Below are 14,157 nucleotides of genomic sequence, written 5' to 3' on the forward strand. Positions count from 1 at the left end.
TATCAACGATTCCGAGCCTGCATGCATCAGCGCACTCTTCTTTCAAGGCATCCATAATTCAGCTGGAAACCGGGCCGGCTCGTCTTCATCATCAGCTGACTGGTTATTCCGGTGGGCGAGCGTTGAGCCTCTCGTTGCCTTCCAATAAGCAATGTGTGCGGGTGCAATCCTTAGCAGCTAGTCCCGACTAGACCCGTGTTGTGTGCGTTGCCCCAACCCTGCCACCTGGCGTCGGGTTTCAGAAACCTGCCGCGCGCCATCTACATTTCGCTGCCGCTGGTTACCATCGTGTACCTGCTGGCCAACGTGGCGTACTTCGCTGTGCTCTCCCCACACGAGGTGCTGGCCTCGAACGCCGTGGCCGTGGTGAGTCCAGCTTGGGCGCAGGCTCCGCCGCTACCGCAGCGCCGTGAGGAGGGGGGAAGGGAGGGAGGGCGCCACCAGCACAGTCCTGTTCGCGGGAAGACAGCGTGTGTGCGAAGTTGGCGGGTGAGGGGGCGTACAGGGTCAGTTACCTGGTAGTTACACGCGTTGAAAATATGCGGATTGATGTCGAAGTAGCCTCGGAATATGCGGTGTACGTCGAATCTCAACCGTTTTGGCTGCGGTTACTGGTAGCTCAGCGCAGCATCTGGTTAGAGGCAGCTTAGCTTTTATAATGTTTGTCTCATCTGAGATTGAGTAGAAAACGCAGTTGCATCAAGACGCATCACCTGATGGAATCGACACACAACGCTACGGTTCCCAAAGCACGAACGTCCCGTGCTCCACCGCATCTTGATACGGCGCTTGGTTATTCCCTTGGTACACCCAAGGCCACTGCCTTCAGAGGCATGGCTCCCCTTCAGCCTTTATCAGCCACCTTTCCCTGAAGACGGCTTCAATCCCTTCGCTCCATTTTGACTCCCAATTAATCGCCACGCCCACGCCAAATAGACCACCAGTGGCCCCTTCCCCTGGGCGGTGGCTATTCTCCGGCCGCCAGAGCCGGGTGACGCGCCGCGCTCCACCTTGTCGCGGTGGGGCGCGGCCCTCGCTGAGGCAACTGCCGGAGCTGCATGTGAGCTGGGAGGTGTCCCGAGCCACCTGTGACCCGGTTGGAAACTGGGGTAGCCTCTGGGATGCTGAGAGGCGTCCCGGGGAACCGTGACCCGGCTGAAAACTAAGGTAGCCTCTGAGTGCTGGTCGTCATGATTACTGCACGCTGCATAGTGATGAGGCGGAACAGTTGAGTTGCCTGACGGAAATAAACTTTCGTGAAATTAGGGTAAAATGCGAAGCAAGCCGAAACCGACAATGAATGAAGCAATGCATTATGCAATGCAAGCAAAGCATTAAAGGATGGAGTTAATGAATCAGACAGACTTCCATTTAGATGAAATAAGTCAACTGTTCACCTACCTTTGCTACACCTTTGTAGAGATAATTGTTTACTTTTTTTAGATTTTGCCACTTCTTTCTGATTTCAGGTCGCCGGTGCCATGTTAGACGAACTGTGACATTGTGCTGCTTTTTAGACGTTCGGAAACCGTATGCTTGGAGCAGCAAGCTGGCTGATGCCGTTCTTCGTGGCGTGCTCCACCTTCGGTGGCCTCAACGGCGGCATCTTCGCATCGTCTCGGCTGTTCTTCGTTGGAGCTCGCGAAGGCTGCCTGCCGCACGCGCTAGCCATGATCAACGTCAAACGTCTGACGCCAGTGCCATCTCTCGTCTTCTTGGTAACTTGTAGTTTGTGGACAGGCTGCATGGCGCAAGGTACACTGCTGACCAGGGGTTCAATTCAATAACTGATCGACTGGTTACGGAGTTGTTCCAGATTTGATAGGCCTTAAACTGAATGTTGCATGGCTTCGTGATCCATTGGCTGTGATGCTGGCGCGGCCCTTTGGCTGAAATGTGATGCACCGATGAGCAACGATACGACTCTAGAATTCGTGGCATAGTTCACATCAGCTAACTGAGAGCGAGTTTTACTTCTGTTTCGCGTGTGGTGTTCATTTAAACCGATGCCTTTTGAATTGTTACAATATGAACTTCGCAATTTTCTAAAAAAAAATCAGGAGAAACAGCAACGGCAACATTCTCCTTCGCCGTTTCAACCGCGCTACGTGTGCATGGAAAAGGTTTTCGAAGACATTCGTAGATACACGTAGGACCACTGCGTGCCACGGGAAGGGTCGGGTCATGATAGACGCGAGAGCCTGACGTGTTATCAACTGGATAATGCCAAAATAACTACAATGATGCAGTCAAACGCAGTCGGTAACCAATACCAGGAGATTTGACCAAGAGGCTGACCATCTTACCGTTCGTGCTAATGTAACCGGCAGAGGTCCATTAATTTAAACTTTGCGCCTAATTCACGAAAAGAACTACTTAAAAAATAGGCCAGTCATGAGCTGGGTCAGGATTGACAATTTCAAGTGAAGCGATCGATGAATTTGCAACGATTTACGTTCCGGACAATTATTACCGAAGCATTGAAAAAGCACACAAGTAGTACTTCTTTTATATTGGTGTTAATAAACAATCCCTCGCGCCAGGGCAACTGCAGTGGCCAAATATTTCTTGGCTTAGCTCACAGCGTCTTGAATATTCGAGACCGATTTCAAAGGAGGCTTTGGTGGCTGTCCGGTCAGATGCTGACGCACCTATTATTTTAAAACTTCCCTCATCTCCAGCTGTTTGGAAACATGACAGTTATCCTGAAATTTTCTCATAGCGAACTGATGCACGACTTCCGCGTATGCCAGTGATCGTCTGCTAATATCGGCACACTTGTAAGCAAATACAAATGTTAAATTCATCTTCGTTGGAGATTGTTCATTTCAGATCGCTGCGACGCTTAGGTTATCCAAATATGTATCCGTGTTCACGTTCACATCGTTCTTTGTTCACGTTGTCCACGTTTTTCACGCTGATCACGTTCTTTACATTTTCCCAACCATTATTTTTGGGCCGTTCCATTTCCATATTAATCAAAAAAGGGACATGCAATCGTGGTAATGCTGCAATGTTGCAGGGAATCCCCGTCCAATGAAACAGTTAGTATACTACTACCTAACGATTTAAAACGCACAGATTTGTAGAACTGCGCTTCATGGTGTTGAAATATGTAATTGTGAGAACATCAAGTCACTACCAAAGGAGGAAATTACTTTCGAAAGTCAAGTCTTCCCTTGCTATACTACGTGTTTTCGAAGCTGTATGCGTTTATGATTCTAAAGCGGGTAAAGGTTGACCTTCAATATACCAGGAGAGACTATTTAACTGATGTTATAAATCAAACATTGGCTAGATTTTTCATGTCGGTAATATCAAACGTTGATTCCATCGATTAACCGGTACAAAGGTCAGTGACCGTCAGCCAAGGCAACGGTCGACTCAAAATGTTGGATACCAGGAGCTCAGGATCTTTCTGGCTTGTGTCAAGTATTCTAGGCTGTCCTTCAGCTTCCATGACAAAAATCGGAACATCGGAACCCAAACCCATACTCGTGATCCCATTACTGCTATCGGGCCTCGTGACGGTGTACCTGTGCCAACTCAGGTCATAAACCTAACAACGCGCGTCAACGTGTGCCTCCAGTGCTTCATAACGCTGTGCATGCTGGCGACATCGGACGTGTACGCCCTCATCAACTACATCAGCTTTGTGGAGAGCCTGTTCATCATGCTGTCGACGGCCGGCCTTCTCTACCTGCGCTGGAAAATGCCTGATGCGCCAAGGCCAATCAAGGTCAGACTGTCTGCGGATGGGTTGCCTCCTGGGATGAGACTTAGCGATCCACCGTCGCATTTGTCCTGCACCTATGACACACGTCAGTCATAAGGTGCCGATATAGAAACGCACTGCAGTGCCTTGTGCTATTCACGGAGGAAAGCAGTTCATTGGGCATGCGGGTGTGTGCAAATTGAAACGTGAGGACTGTTGATTGCATGTAAAATACAGTTGTTTGCTGGCGATTGCCAGGTATGATTGATGACGAATGGTATTGAGCGCGTCGGCCACTTGGTCATTTTGCAAGTTTCGGGTAATTGGAATACTATGGACACTAAGCGATGCTCATTTTACAGCTCATCAAACTTCAACTATGTTGATACCAACTTGTATCTATCGTTACGTTGCCTCGTTATGTCGTTATATCGTTAATATGCATAGCGGCCAGGCTTTTGTGCTTGTAACGAGATGGCATTGCTATAACGGGCCGGGGCCTTAGTCCTCGGGGATCTGCTCGATTACAATACATATAATCGTGCGTTCGGAACGGATAAAATCTTATTAGCCATCACACAAAGCCAGTGTGATGACAAAATGCACGGCACATGTAGCTTGCCGCATGTGGCAAAACCAAAACATATATTGGGATTACGGGATTTCCCAATTATTAAAACATATTTGGAAAACGAAAAATGTCATACTAAGGATAAACGAAGACCATAAAGTAGAAATTCCAACCTTTGTCTCAGTGTAATCATAGAAGACACATAGCATATACTAGAAGCGCATCACTATACTTCTGATTACAATCCACAATGCTATCGAACACAGTTGCCGAAAAATATGAAGCTCAAATAAAGCGGTGTTCCGTAGGCATATATCGCATTTCTTGTATTTATGTGAATATTAAGTAGACTTCTTTCCTTTTTTATTGAAGCATCTGACGGTGGGTTCTTTGAAAATGTACCGTTCAAATGGTAAATATGAGTTTTTGAGTGTGAGATCCAGGAAAGTGGTGTTTCGGTCCGTAAGCGTCCGTCAATTCGCATCAATAGCATTATTCATCACTGAACCATCGCCGTATTTATTGATAGGTGGAAATCCCAAGCGGCTTTTGTAGTCTCAGGGAAGAGCGATAAGCAAGAGCACGGCGACATTTAGCGTAGCTGATAATGAGCTCACTGTGTGCGTTTTACAAAGCAATTTGGTTCGTAGCCATGCTAGGTCGCTGACCCTTGATGTAGCTTCCGAGGGCTTTCAAAACCATGTTTGCCAAACTTCGGCTCTTAGCGCTCTTCGGCAGTAAATGGTACTTTTAGACATATCACCTTTCAGTGCTAGTTTGTTTACGGGCAAACAAGTCACTTTAATCCTTAAATACCAAAAAAGGTTTTAAAGGTTCATTTTGATGGGTGGTTGACATTTACTAGGTCACCTGAAATCAGCGATTTATGATGAACGCCTTTGACCTTGCCTTGGTCTTTCGTCATGGCTGGGCTCATTTCGATTCAGAACACGTTCGCATGTTTAAGATTGAAACGTGGCGTTCTTTTAAAAAATAAGCTAATTTTGGAATTAAAGCTCTCAAGCGCATGGGTAAGCGTGTCCGGGAAGGTCAAAGGCTGATCTGAAGAGGCCATAGTGGATATCGCCGGATTCTATGGATAAAGGCTATCGCTTAGTATCTGTTTCACGACTCTGTCTTCAGTTGAAGCCAGATGGATACATCTTCTATCACCCTTCATCTACAACTCGAGTAAAGATAGGATAGCTGACGGGCATCGCCAGGGAAGACCTGACCGTCTGTGCTCATTCAATTGCATTGCTCTTGTCCATCATCACCGCTTATCAGACGCATGACAGATGAGAGAGACGCAAACCATACACAACAGCAGACAACACTTTATTTTCTTAGGTCATTTCGTAAGGGTAAATGACGCCGGTTTTCAGGAGCGACAGATGTTTATGCTCATGCGGTCACGTTTCCGTTGGTGTTTATGCTTGATAGGGCTGGCGCGCGTCGTCTGGTACGGAACCGCCCAAATGCTGTGTCCCCATGTGAGGTTGTCGAGTGAGCCCGTCTGTCGGGTGACCTCCGTGCTCATACCGGCTGCCACCCCTCCCAGGCGTAATCAGATCTCTCGCCCGCCCCCGTCCCGCCCGACCGCGCGGGCGTGTCGCCGGGTCGAGTGTGCTTGGCCACCGCTGGCCGGCGCCGGAGGAGCCTCCCACTGGCGATCACATTCCCACCGCCGGCTGTCCGCAGGTTAACATCGTACTGCCGATCCTGTTTCTGCTGGTGTGCGTGTTCCTGGTGACGTTCCCCATCTACATGACGCCGGTGGAGGTGGGCGTGGCGTGCGGCATCATCCTCTCGGGAGTGCCCGTCTACCTCGTGTGCGTTCTCTGGCGGCGCAACGTGTCCTGCTTCGACGCCCTCATGCGTGAGTGGAGCGGACGCGTGGCAGATGCGGGACAGATATCGGGCGTGGGACATAGGTGGACCGGATGCGGACAGACGTGGGCTGGGCGTGGGACAAACGTGCGCCGGGCGCGAGGCAGGCGGGGACGCGGGGTCATTTGGACCGAAATCGGCTTACGGTGCCGTAATATATACTTAAATCTATATGTGCTTGTTTTGTCATCAGGTGAATTGTGCGGTTTGTTCACGACGAAAAGTCCCGCTTAATGGAATACACTCGTTCATTGACTTAAGGCAATGTCAGCGCATCGCACTTGTGCCGTAGATAATCATGCCATCCGAAGCCAGCAGTGATGAACAGCTATGCAACCTTCACATGCTGATTTCGCATCCGAAACTTGCAATATGTGGAAAGAAAACTACTTGGAATATTACTTAGCAACTGACCAGGTCATGGCTCAAGTATAAATGTTTCATATTCGGAAAGCAGAGCAACAGCGGCAGGATCCCGTAGGTTATGCCCCATACAACAGAGTTTCATTTCACATGCTTCTCCTTTCAGAATCCGTGAACAACGCAATCCAGAAACTGTCAAACGGCGTGATTGACACCTCGAAAATGGACTGACGTCGGAAAACAGCTGTAGCTTGCGTTGTCTCAGGCTACGTCTTACAATAAGAAAATGACGTCATGTGCAACCAGCGGAGTGTGCCAGAGCTGCGCGCTGTGAACGTAACTAACGAGCTCACCAGACTGGGCTGGCAGAGCGCTGAGCGGCGAGCCATCAATTTTGCTGGCCGACAACCAGAAACAATGTCGTGGTGAACACATCGGGGGCAGAGTGAGTCAGTATGGCACGTGTCTAGTGGTCGTAATGTGAGCTGCGAAACTGATGAAGCTGTGTGATCCTTGTTGGGGAAAAGTCATGACAGGTTTGTCGTGACCAACATGACATATGCTGTCGTTAGGTGTTGGTGTTGGGTGTTGGGTGTTGCGTGCGTTGGGTGTTGGTGCGTGCGTCAGCGCTGAGTGCACTGAATGGTGAATGAGATTTGATATAACAGAGCGCGCAGACGAAGTGTATTTTCGATTCAGTCAAAAGTGGTAGCAAATATTCTTATATATTTGCGTGACACCTTCGGTCCAGTTGTTTTCACACACTTTGAAAGCCTTCGGTTTGTACGAAATGCCGACGTCGCGGGCTAAAAATTGAGATGGGCGCTGCATATTTCCAAATATGGCTTTGAACAGCCATAAAAGCACAGAGATGTTTAGTTTTTTGAAGGTTTGTGTTTCTTCCGGCATGACTGTGGTGCAATTTCAGAGTATGCACCATATTTTCTCTGCTGACAGTAACAATGTTTGATTTGAAAACAGCCATCAGCCATGATGCATCATTCGTACCTTCAAGACATTCCCATTTGATGTATGCACTTCGTCCTTTAAGATCCTGCAGCCTGGTTGTTACCACCAGGGGCGGGGAAACATGCTCTCAATTTTTTCCTAAAGCGAATGCCATCCCAATTTTCGGCGCAATGCACCTTTAATCGTTAGCCCATTACCGTAAAATATCAGGCATGGCTGTCCACTGTATTTCAATTTCACGATTACCGATCATCATTTGCCTCCCCAATTTCAGAGGCGTGGCTGCACCCATGTCCTGTAAAGCGTCTTTGGTATCATTCTCGCATAGACCATATCTTAGACAAAAAAGGCATTGAATAGGATAGATGGCGTTATTCATGTACCACCTTCATTGCATATTCAACTCCATTGTATATTTTTCATGGGATCGCAACTTCGTTAGAGGAGCTAGGTAACGTTTTAACGCGGGTACTCTGGTGCTTGGTCACAAACGCACTGCACTCATATTCTAGATCAAACAGAATAAGTTCTTTGGCGATGATGGGACATTTTAGGCCAAAATATCCCACTGTCAGACTAAACCATCCGCAGGTATATCCAAGTCCTCAGGTTGCATGCGGCCTAATGTCGTCTTTATCTGCTTTATCACCAAAGGGACAAAAACGAGGCGTGCGATTTTTTCTCACCATAACAACACGTGAATGGGATGTATAAGCAATTTTGCTTTTAGCACGCGCAACATAAGTTTGAGATCGAGGCATGGACACATAGTGGAGGCGTACCGGCGAACGCTGGTCGATGCGCAATTACCCTTCGCACAACGATCTTGGCACACAACGCAGGAACTGAGTTCTGTGACTCATTGACAGGCAGGATCACCCAGCGGCCTTACATGTGTGTCCTAACGATCAGTAATGAAGAGAATATGTCTCCATTTGTTTTGCAGCTTATGATTTCCGAAATATATTGTACCCTTTCACGGCGGCGGTCTTCTTTGAGAGATGACGGGCTATTGCATTATTGTGCTTGAAACCAGGAGTAATATTTTGTAACGCCGATAAGATTTTCGGGAAAGCATTACAGTCATATCACCTATGGAAAGCTCAGCATACAAAGAAAGCACTTTACGGAGACGTTTTTCTACGCTCTTTGGTGGAAGGTCATTGTATATCCTTTAGGTGTCTGATGTTTCTGATTTAGATACAGTGTGTAAAATCGATGAGGCTTTTGGGAGGGCATCACAGTCATGTAATCTATGGGGAGCTCATCATACAAAGAAACCTATTTACGGGGTCGTTTTTCTACGCTCTTTGGTGAAAGGTCATTGTATACCCTTTAAGTGTCTGATGTTTCTTAGTTAGATACAGTGTGTATTGGTGGAAGTGCTTGTGGACATTTTCCACAAATGTGAAGAGACAGCGTGTGTATGGTGCAGTGTTCTTTCATGATCGCAGCGTGTGTGCAGCAGCCGTGGCACTGCATTCATTCAGCGACGCGGTAACATAATACAGTAAGCATTGATAGAACGGACAAACATTGTGTATATCATGAACTTCTCAGCAAAATGTCTTCGGGATCGCAAGAATTTCGGAAGTCTGAAACCATCAGAAAGAAATGACGCTGGGGTTAGTTGAAATGGCAAGTCGAACATGGAAAAGCATGACCTCTGGGGAGAATACAAATCGACAACCCTGGTGCATGCACACAGGACAAATCTGCTCCAGTAGAGCAGTTGAGTAAATGTCACTGGTAATTATCGTCATTGTATATTTCGCGATGCAGGTAGACCTGGGGTGGTATTTATATATCGCGTGACAGTACAGTAGGCAACCATTAAGCGGTTAAAACAAAGAAGGAGCCGCAATTTGAACAAAACTGTCTTGTGAGAAGGTGGCTGTGATGAAACATAATATTCATCCGCACATTGTTTCCGGCATCGGCGCCTCTAAGTAGCTGAGGATCGCGATTCACTAGCCAGGTTCAGGTACAGCATGGTGTTCTATGAGGTGGTCCAGGCCATAAAACGACTTTTGGGTCCTTCCACCGACAAATATCGAACCCGTCTCATCACGACAGATGGCGAGAGCTCTACGTTTTTGTCTCCACCGTCTGCCGAGTGGTAAGGAAACGGATGGGCTGGTGCCCACACCAGCCTCACACGGGGGCTCTGTGCACAGGGATTCGATGCGCCGAATTCGTGTTAAGCCAGACACTTAGCAAAATGACACTAGGTCCTCGTGACCCAAAAGTGGAGGCGGATCACAAGGTCCAGAACCCGGGGGTTTTCACAAGGTTGTGGGCTAGACTCGGCGAGCTTTTGCCACTTAGAAATGCCAACAAAAAATGTGCATTTTTACTAGCACTTGAGTTCTAAAAATCATGTTACATGGAGACACACACAATATAATTAAATGGTATTCATAGCTTGATTTTTCTTACAAGGGCCATGGGGACATAATCCATGGCAGACATGGTACACCTAAAACCAAGGTGCATAGTATGCACAATATCATGCGAACATCTGACATCTAACTGAACATAGGAGTCAAATTCACAATGAAATGACGAGAAGTGTCATATCGCCTAAAGCGACTGATGCCATTAGAACGAAACCGGTCTTAACACGCGCGCGGGTGGCCGGTTGAATACCGTTTGCCGTCGGGTGAGGGTCGATTTGAACCCCCTGAGATCTCAAGAACCAAGACAGCTAGAGACACCACAATCGCAGAGTGTTTTGGCCGGTGCGTCAAATCACTTATGTCAAAGTGTGAAATAACTAGGTCATGACCCTCGGGTCAAATAAGGTCAAACAATGTTAAACTTCGGGTTGGTCTTCAGAGTGCCCCCAGAACCTAGAAACCTGTTCTAAGCTAGATGTTGCATGATTGTTCAACGTCAGTGACCTTGTTTAACCTTTCAAAGGTCATAGCGACCAAATTCATACCAGACTGCTTTGAGCTTTACGTTTGAAAAAAGCACAAAGATTGCGCTAGGCAGTATGTTCCTAAAAACAAAACGTTGATCTGGGTCATTTTAGGTCAGTGACCTATTCTGATCTTTAAAAGTGCATGGAATGTGAATAATGCGGTTTCTGTTATCAATACGTTCTAAATGAGCAGCTACCGCATCCAGCAAGCCTTAGAGTAATAAAGCATGTCGGTGTTGACCCTGGCCTGACTTTCGTACCTGACCCAAGGTCAATGGAAATTGTCCATTCAATGGTTGTGTTGCTCAATAAATTATCTCAGATATGTATAGCTTCGTGTAACACTTCGCTGTTGCACCCAATTGAATGATTCCCTTGGAATTGATTTCGTTGGATCCATGGACTGACTTTGACTTGCCGTAGGTCAGCGACTTTAAAATTACATCTAAATATTATGTACCAAACGATACGTTATTCGACTGTCTACAGCTATGCACACTTTGGCGAGGCTACATCGCGCCGTTCGGAAACCATAACATTGAAACCTTGGGGGCTCAAATGAACACCCACCCGAGCGCGCGTTAAAAGAAAGGCAGAGTCAAACTCGGGGTGAGCGAGATCTTCGTTCTGATAACCACTGACGCTTTGAAGGTTTGCGCCGCCCGTTGGCGGTACGATCGGTGGTTGCAGAGACATCAGCCCGTCCAAGCATGACTGGCCGCGTCTAGCCCCCACTGGCGGGCCGGCCCAGATCCGGCCGCTGACGCCACTAGATGTTCGCTTAGGTGACGTTAAGTCGTGCTTGGTAGCCGATTTTGCAACAGAACGTGTTCAATTTTGGCTTAGTTAATAACTCCCCACGCTTCTACTAGAATCTGGTTACACAGAGTAAACAGTAGCCTTGTGCTATGAAGTCCCTGGCCATGTTGATCGAGAACCAACCGGTAGCCTTTCTCACAAATGCAGTTTTTTTGTACATTTGTATTGTAGTTTGTAAAGTTGTATGTGTAGTTGGAAAAATGTGTTTCTCAAAGCAGAAACCTATAAATAACAACTACAAATTACAAACCAACAAAACCACACACAAAAATTGACAAATCTCTCGGGAATGTCTATAACCATACCTTGGCATGTTTCATAAAGGCCAGCTGCTTTTCTAGCCCCGGTGCATTTGTAAGATTGAAAGTGCAAATTACAACTACAAATCAACGATGGCCTACCCCGTTGTAGAATAGGTGATCGTAAGCTTAAGGCAATGCCAGTAGCGAAAATGGATTGCGGACGCAAAGCTCGCAGAGGAAGGAGGCTTGCAAGAATCCCCCCGGGCAAAATAAACAAGTACTCAGAGGAAGTGGAAGGACAAACAAGCTCGCAGAACACAACGCTCAGAGGAAGCAACCCAGCGATGGTGGTGATGGATTTATTGATCTCTAACGCCGCGCATGGCCCGTGCAGCCAAGCGTGCTGCAAACTTATTCCTTTGCGCTATTATCCATCACTGTAAGTGACCTTGGTAGCCGCACCGATCCGATCGAAATCCTGCGTCGTCCTGTGCTCGCGCGTTGATGGGCTGCGGGGGGGGGAGGTAAGGGTACCAAGGTGATCATTTTCTGTGAGTAGGTCTACTGGCATCTAAGTCACTGTCAGGATGAAATGGCTGTACTAATAGATTATGAAATGTCTCAATTTTAGGTGTAGTTTCTCCTCATGCAAGCGAAAGCAGGTATACTCGTCCTATCAAACTGCGGACATGCGACGACACCCACCTTAACGCCGAACAGGGACAGCTATCGCCGGTTGTGAACGATGCATGAATCCCATGTATGCGAGTAGAATATAGGTGTCTATCATGGTAACAGACCACTAGTATTATACTGGTTCACTGAATCACTGCTTCGCTGGTTGCCATAACAGTGCCAATATTATGTGTTTACTTCTGCTTAAAACTGTAGGACGCACGATGAATACAATGACAAATGCACTTGAGTGCTGGTATTGGGGAACCTAATGTTCCGTTCCTTGACACTTTCAATACATTTATCTTGTTTCTGTTTACAAACCGCGGTATTTATGATGATCCATGGCATCATTTGTTTTTTTTCTGCGCTCGTCCGACGTGGGCAGTGTCAGCTGGCGGGTGAAACAGAGGGGGGGGGGGGCATCATTGAATTTCCTATTGGTGGAATCCCGTGTGACTCAGCACAGGGCAATGACGTCACTGGTGCCCTGTGTCATTGGTCCCCGCCGCTGCTGTCTCCATTACCGTGGCGTAGCGGAAGCGTAGGGTAGATGCAGCATTCAAAGTGATTGGAGGCAAGGCAATTAATAGTCCTTCAAACTTTGATTAGAAGTATCAAGCAGAGTCGTACTGGCTCGGTTTGTGCTTCTTTACTGCAAGCGGGGGCGTTACCTTTTCTAAGTGATTAGGGATAAGCCCAGGACCCAGGTGAAATACATATTTTGTGATATGGTGAGCCATTTTCCGCACTCCCAAACAAATTATTCAGCGACATTACGCCCTTGTGAGGAACTGTGAACCTAACCCCGCCCTAAATAATTTTTACCGGCTCTTAGGCCACTTGATTTTTAAGCACAGTAGTGTTTTCAAGTTGGTGGCACGGAATAGTTATTTATTTTAGTAGAACGGTCATCAACCGCAGGTCATGTCTGAAGAAGATCCCTGTGAAATTTATATTTTCCGGAGATTTCGTACAATTGGGGTCAAAACATTTGTGAAGGGGAGGGGCAACCAAATAAGGTAGACGGGTGTCAAACGAGGGCCCTCACAAACTCACGAAAGGAAAAAACCGACTCCTGCCTACAATATTTTAGTCTTCAAACCCTGCTGTCGCTGATGTTTGATTGTTTTGGAGGAGCACAGTCAAGGGGCGCTCCATTCTGCCCACGTCTTCATCTTTACCACAGCGCTCTTAAAACATTAAAATTGGTATGATGCGTTATCGCCGAGGTATGCTCCCACCCTCTTAAGAAATCTCAATTGCACACCTGCTGTTGGTACGAACTAATGTCAAGTGGGCGCGGAGGCTAGCTAAGCACAGATGAAAAAGAGCCACTTTGTCCTATCATGGGGCTACAGCGCCTGACAAGGGATCCTGTGTCGGCAAGGGAATCCAAGTCGGCAGCGGTGCCCGTTTGCTAGGAAAGGACGCCGACGGGACCTGGAATGTCAGCGGGCCTCCTGCATTGTTTGGACCCCCGACAATAAAGGGAGATGGGAAATCGGGCAATAATAGGGCCCGCATTGATTGACACAATGGGATGGTTATGTATCAGACAGTGGGCCCAATAACCAAGAAACGACCTTGTTTCGCTTTGCCCGGGGACCCGATTTTGTTAAAAGTGATCCTTGTGTCATTTAGTAGACCCCTGTACCTGCAAGAAATTATCATGCGTCACTGAAAGCCCTTACGCCGAGTCGCACTAACTGCTCCCGTCAGAGGACGGCCGGCGCCATAAAGGAGATCAGCGTTCCCTCAGAGGGCCTCCGAACCGATCACGAGGCCCGGCGCCCGTGTCACCAGAATGTCGCACCATAGGTACTCTGTGGCTCCCAGCGTTTTACTGACGGCGCCGCCAGAACCAAACAAGTATGTGTTGTCATTGTCCATTCCATGGCCCCCTCATGAACACGCCTGTCGCAATAAGTGGATAAAAACAGAAACGAAAGAAAAAGAAACTTTGGGGCCCGCTCAAAACTTAGGA

At 47.5% G+C, this 14,157-nt stretch overlaps 1 protein-coding gene across 1 annotated transcript in view; it reads left to right on the forward strand.

Annotated features, from left to right (window-relative positions):
* The window catches only part of mnd (L-type amino acid transporter minidiscs), a 35,530-nt gene extending 27,043 nt beyond the window's left edge, over positions 1-8,487 (forward strand). The window contains exons 6-10 of the mRNA XM_037232941.1: positions 243-366; positions 1,518-1,718; positions 3,590-3,739; positions 5,988-6,165; positions 6,706-8,487. Coding sequence (XP_037088836.1) covers positions 243-366; positions 1,518-1,718; positions 3,590-3,739; positions 5,988-6,165; positions 6,706-6,770 — 718 coding nt within the window. The 3' untranslated portion in view covers positions 6,771-8,487. The remainder of the gene's footprint in view (positions 1-242; positions 367-1,517; positions 1,719-3,589; positions 3,740-5,987; positions 6,166-6,705) is intronic.
* Positions 8,488-14,157: the final 5,670 nt, after the last annotated feature.

This window comes from Pollicipes pollicipes, unplaced genomic scaffold (assembly GCF_011947565.3).
Source record: "Pollicipes pollicipes isolate AB1234 unplaced genomic scaffold, Ppol_2.1 Scaffold_7231;HRSCAF=8579_pilon_pilon_pilon, whole genome shotgun sequence".
Lineage (NCBI taxonomy): Eukaryota > Metazoa > Arthropoda > Thecostraca > Pollicipedomorpha > Pollicipedidae > Pollicipes > Pollicipes pollicipes.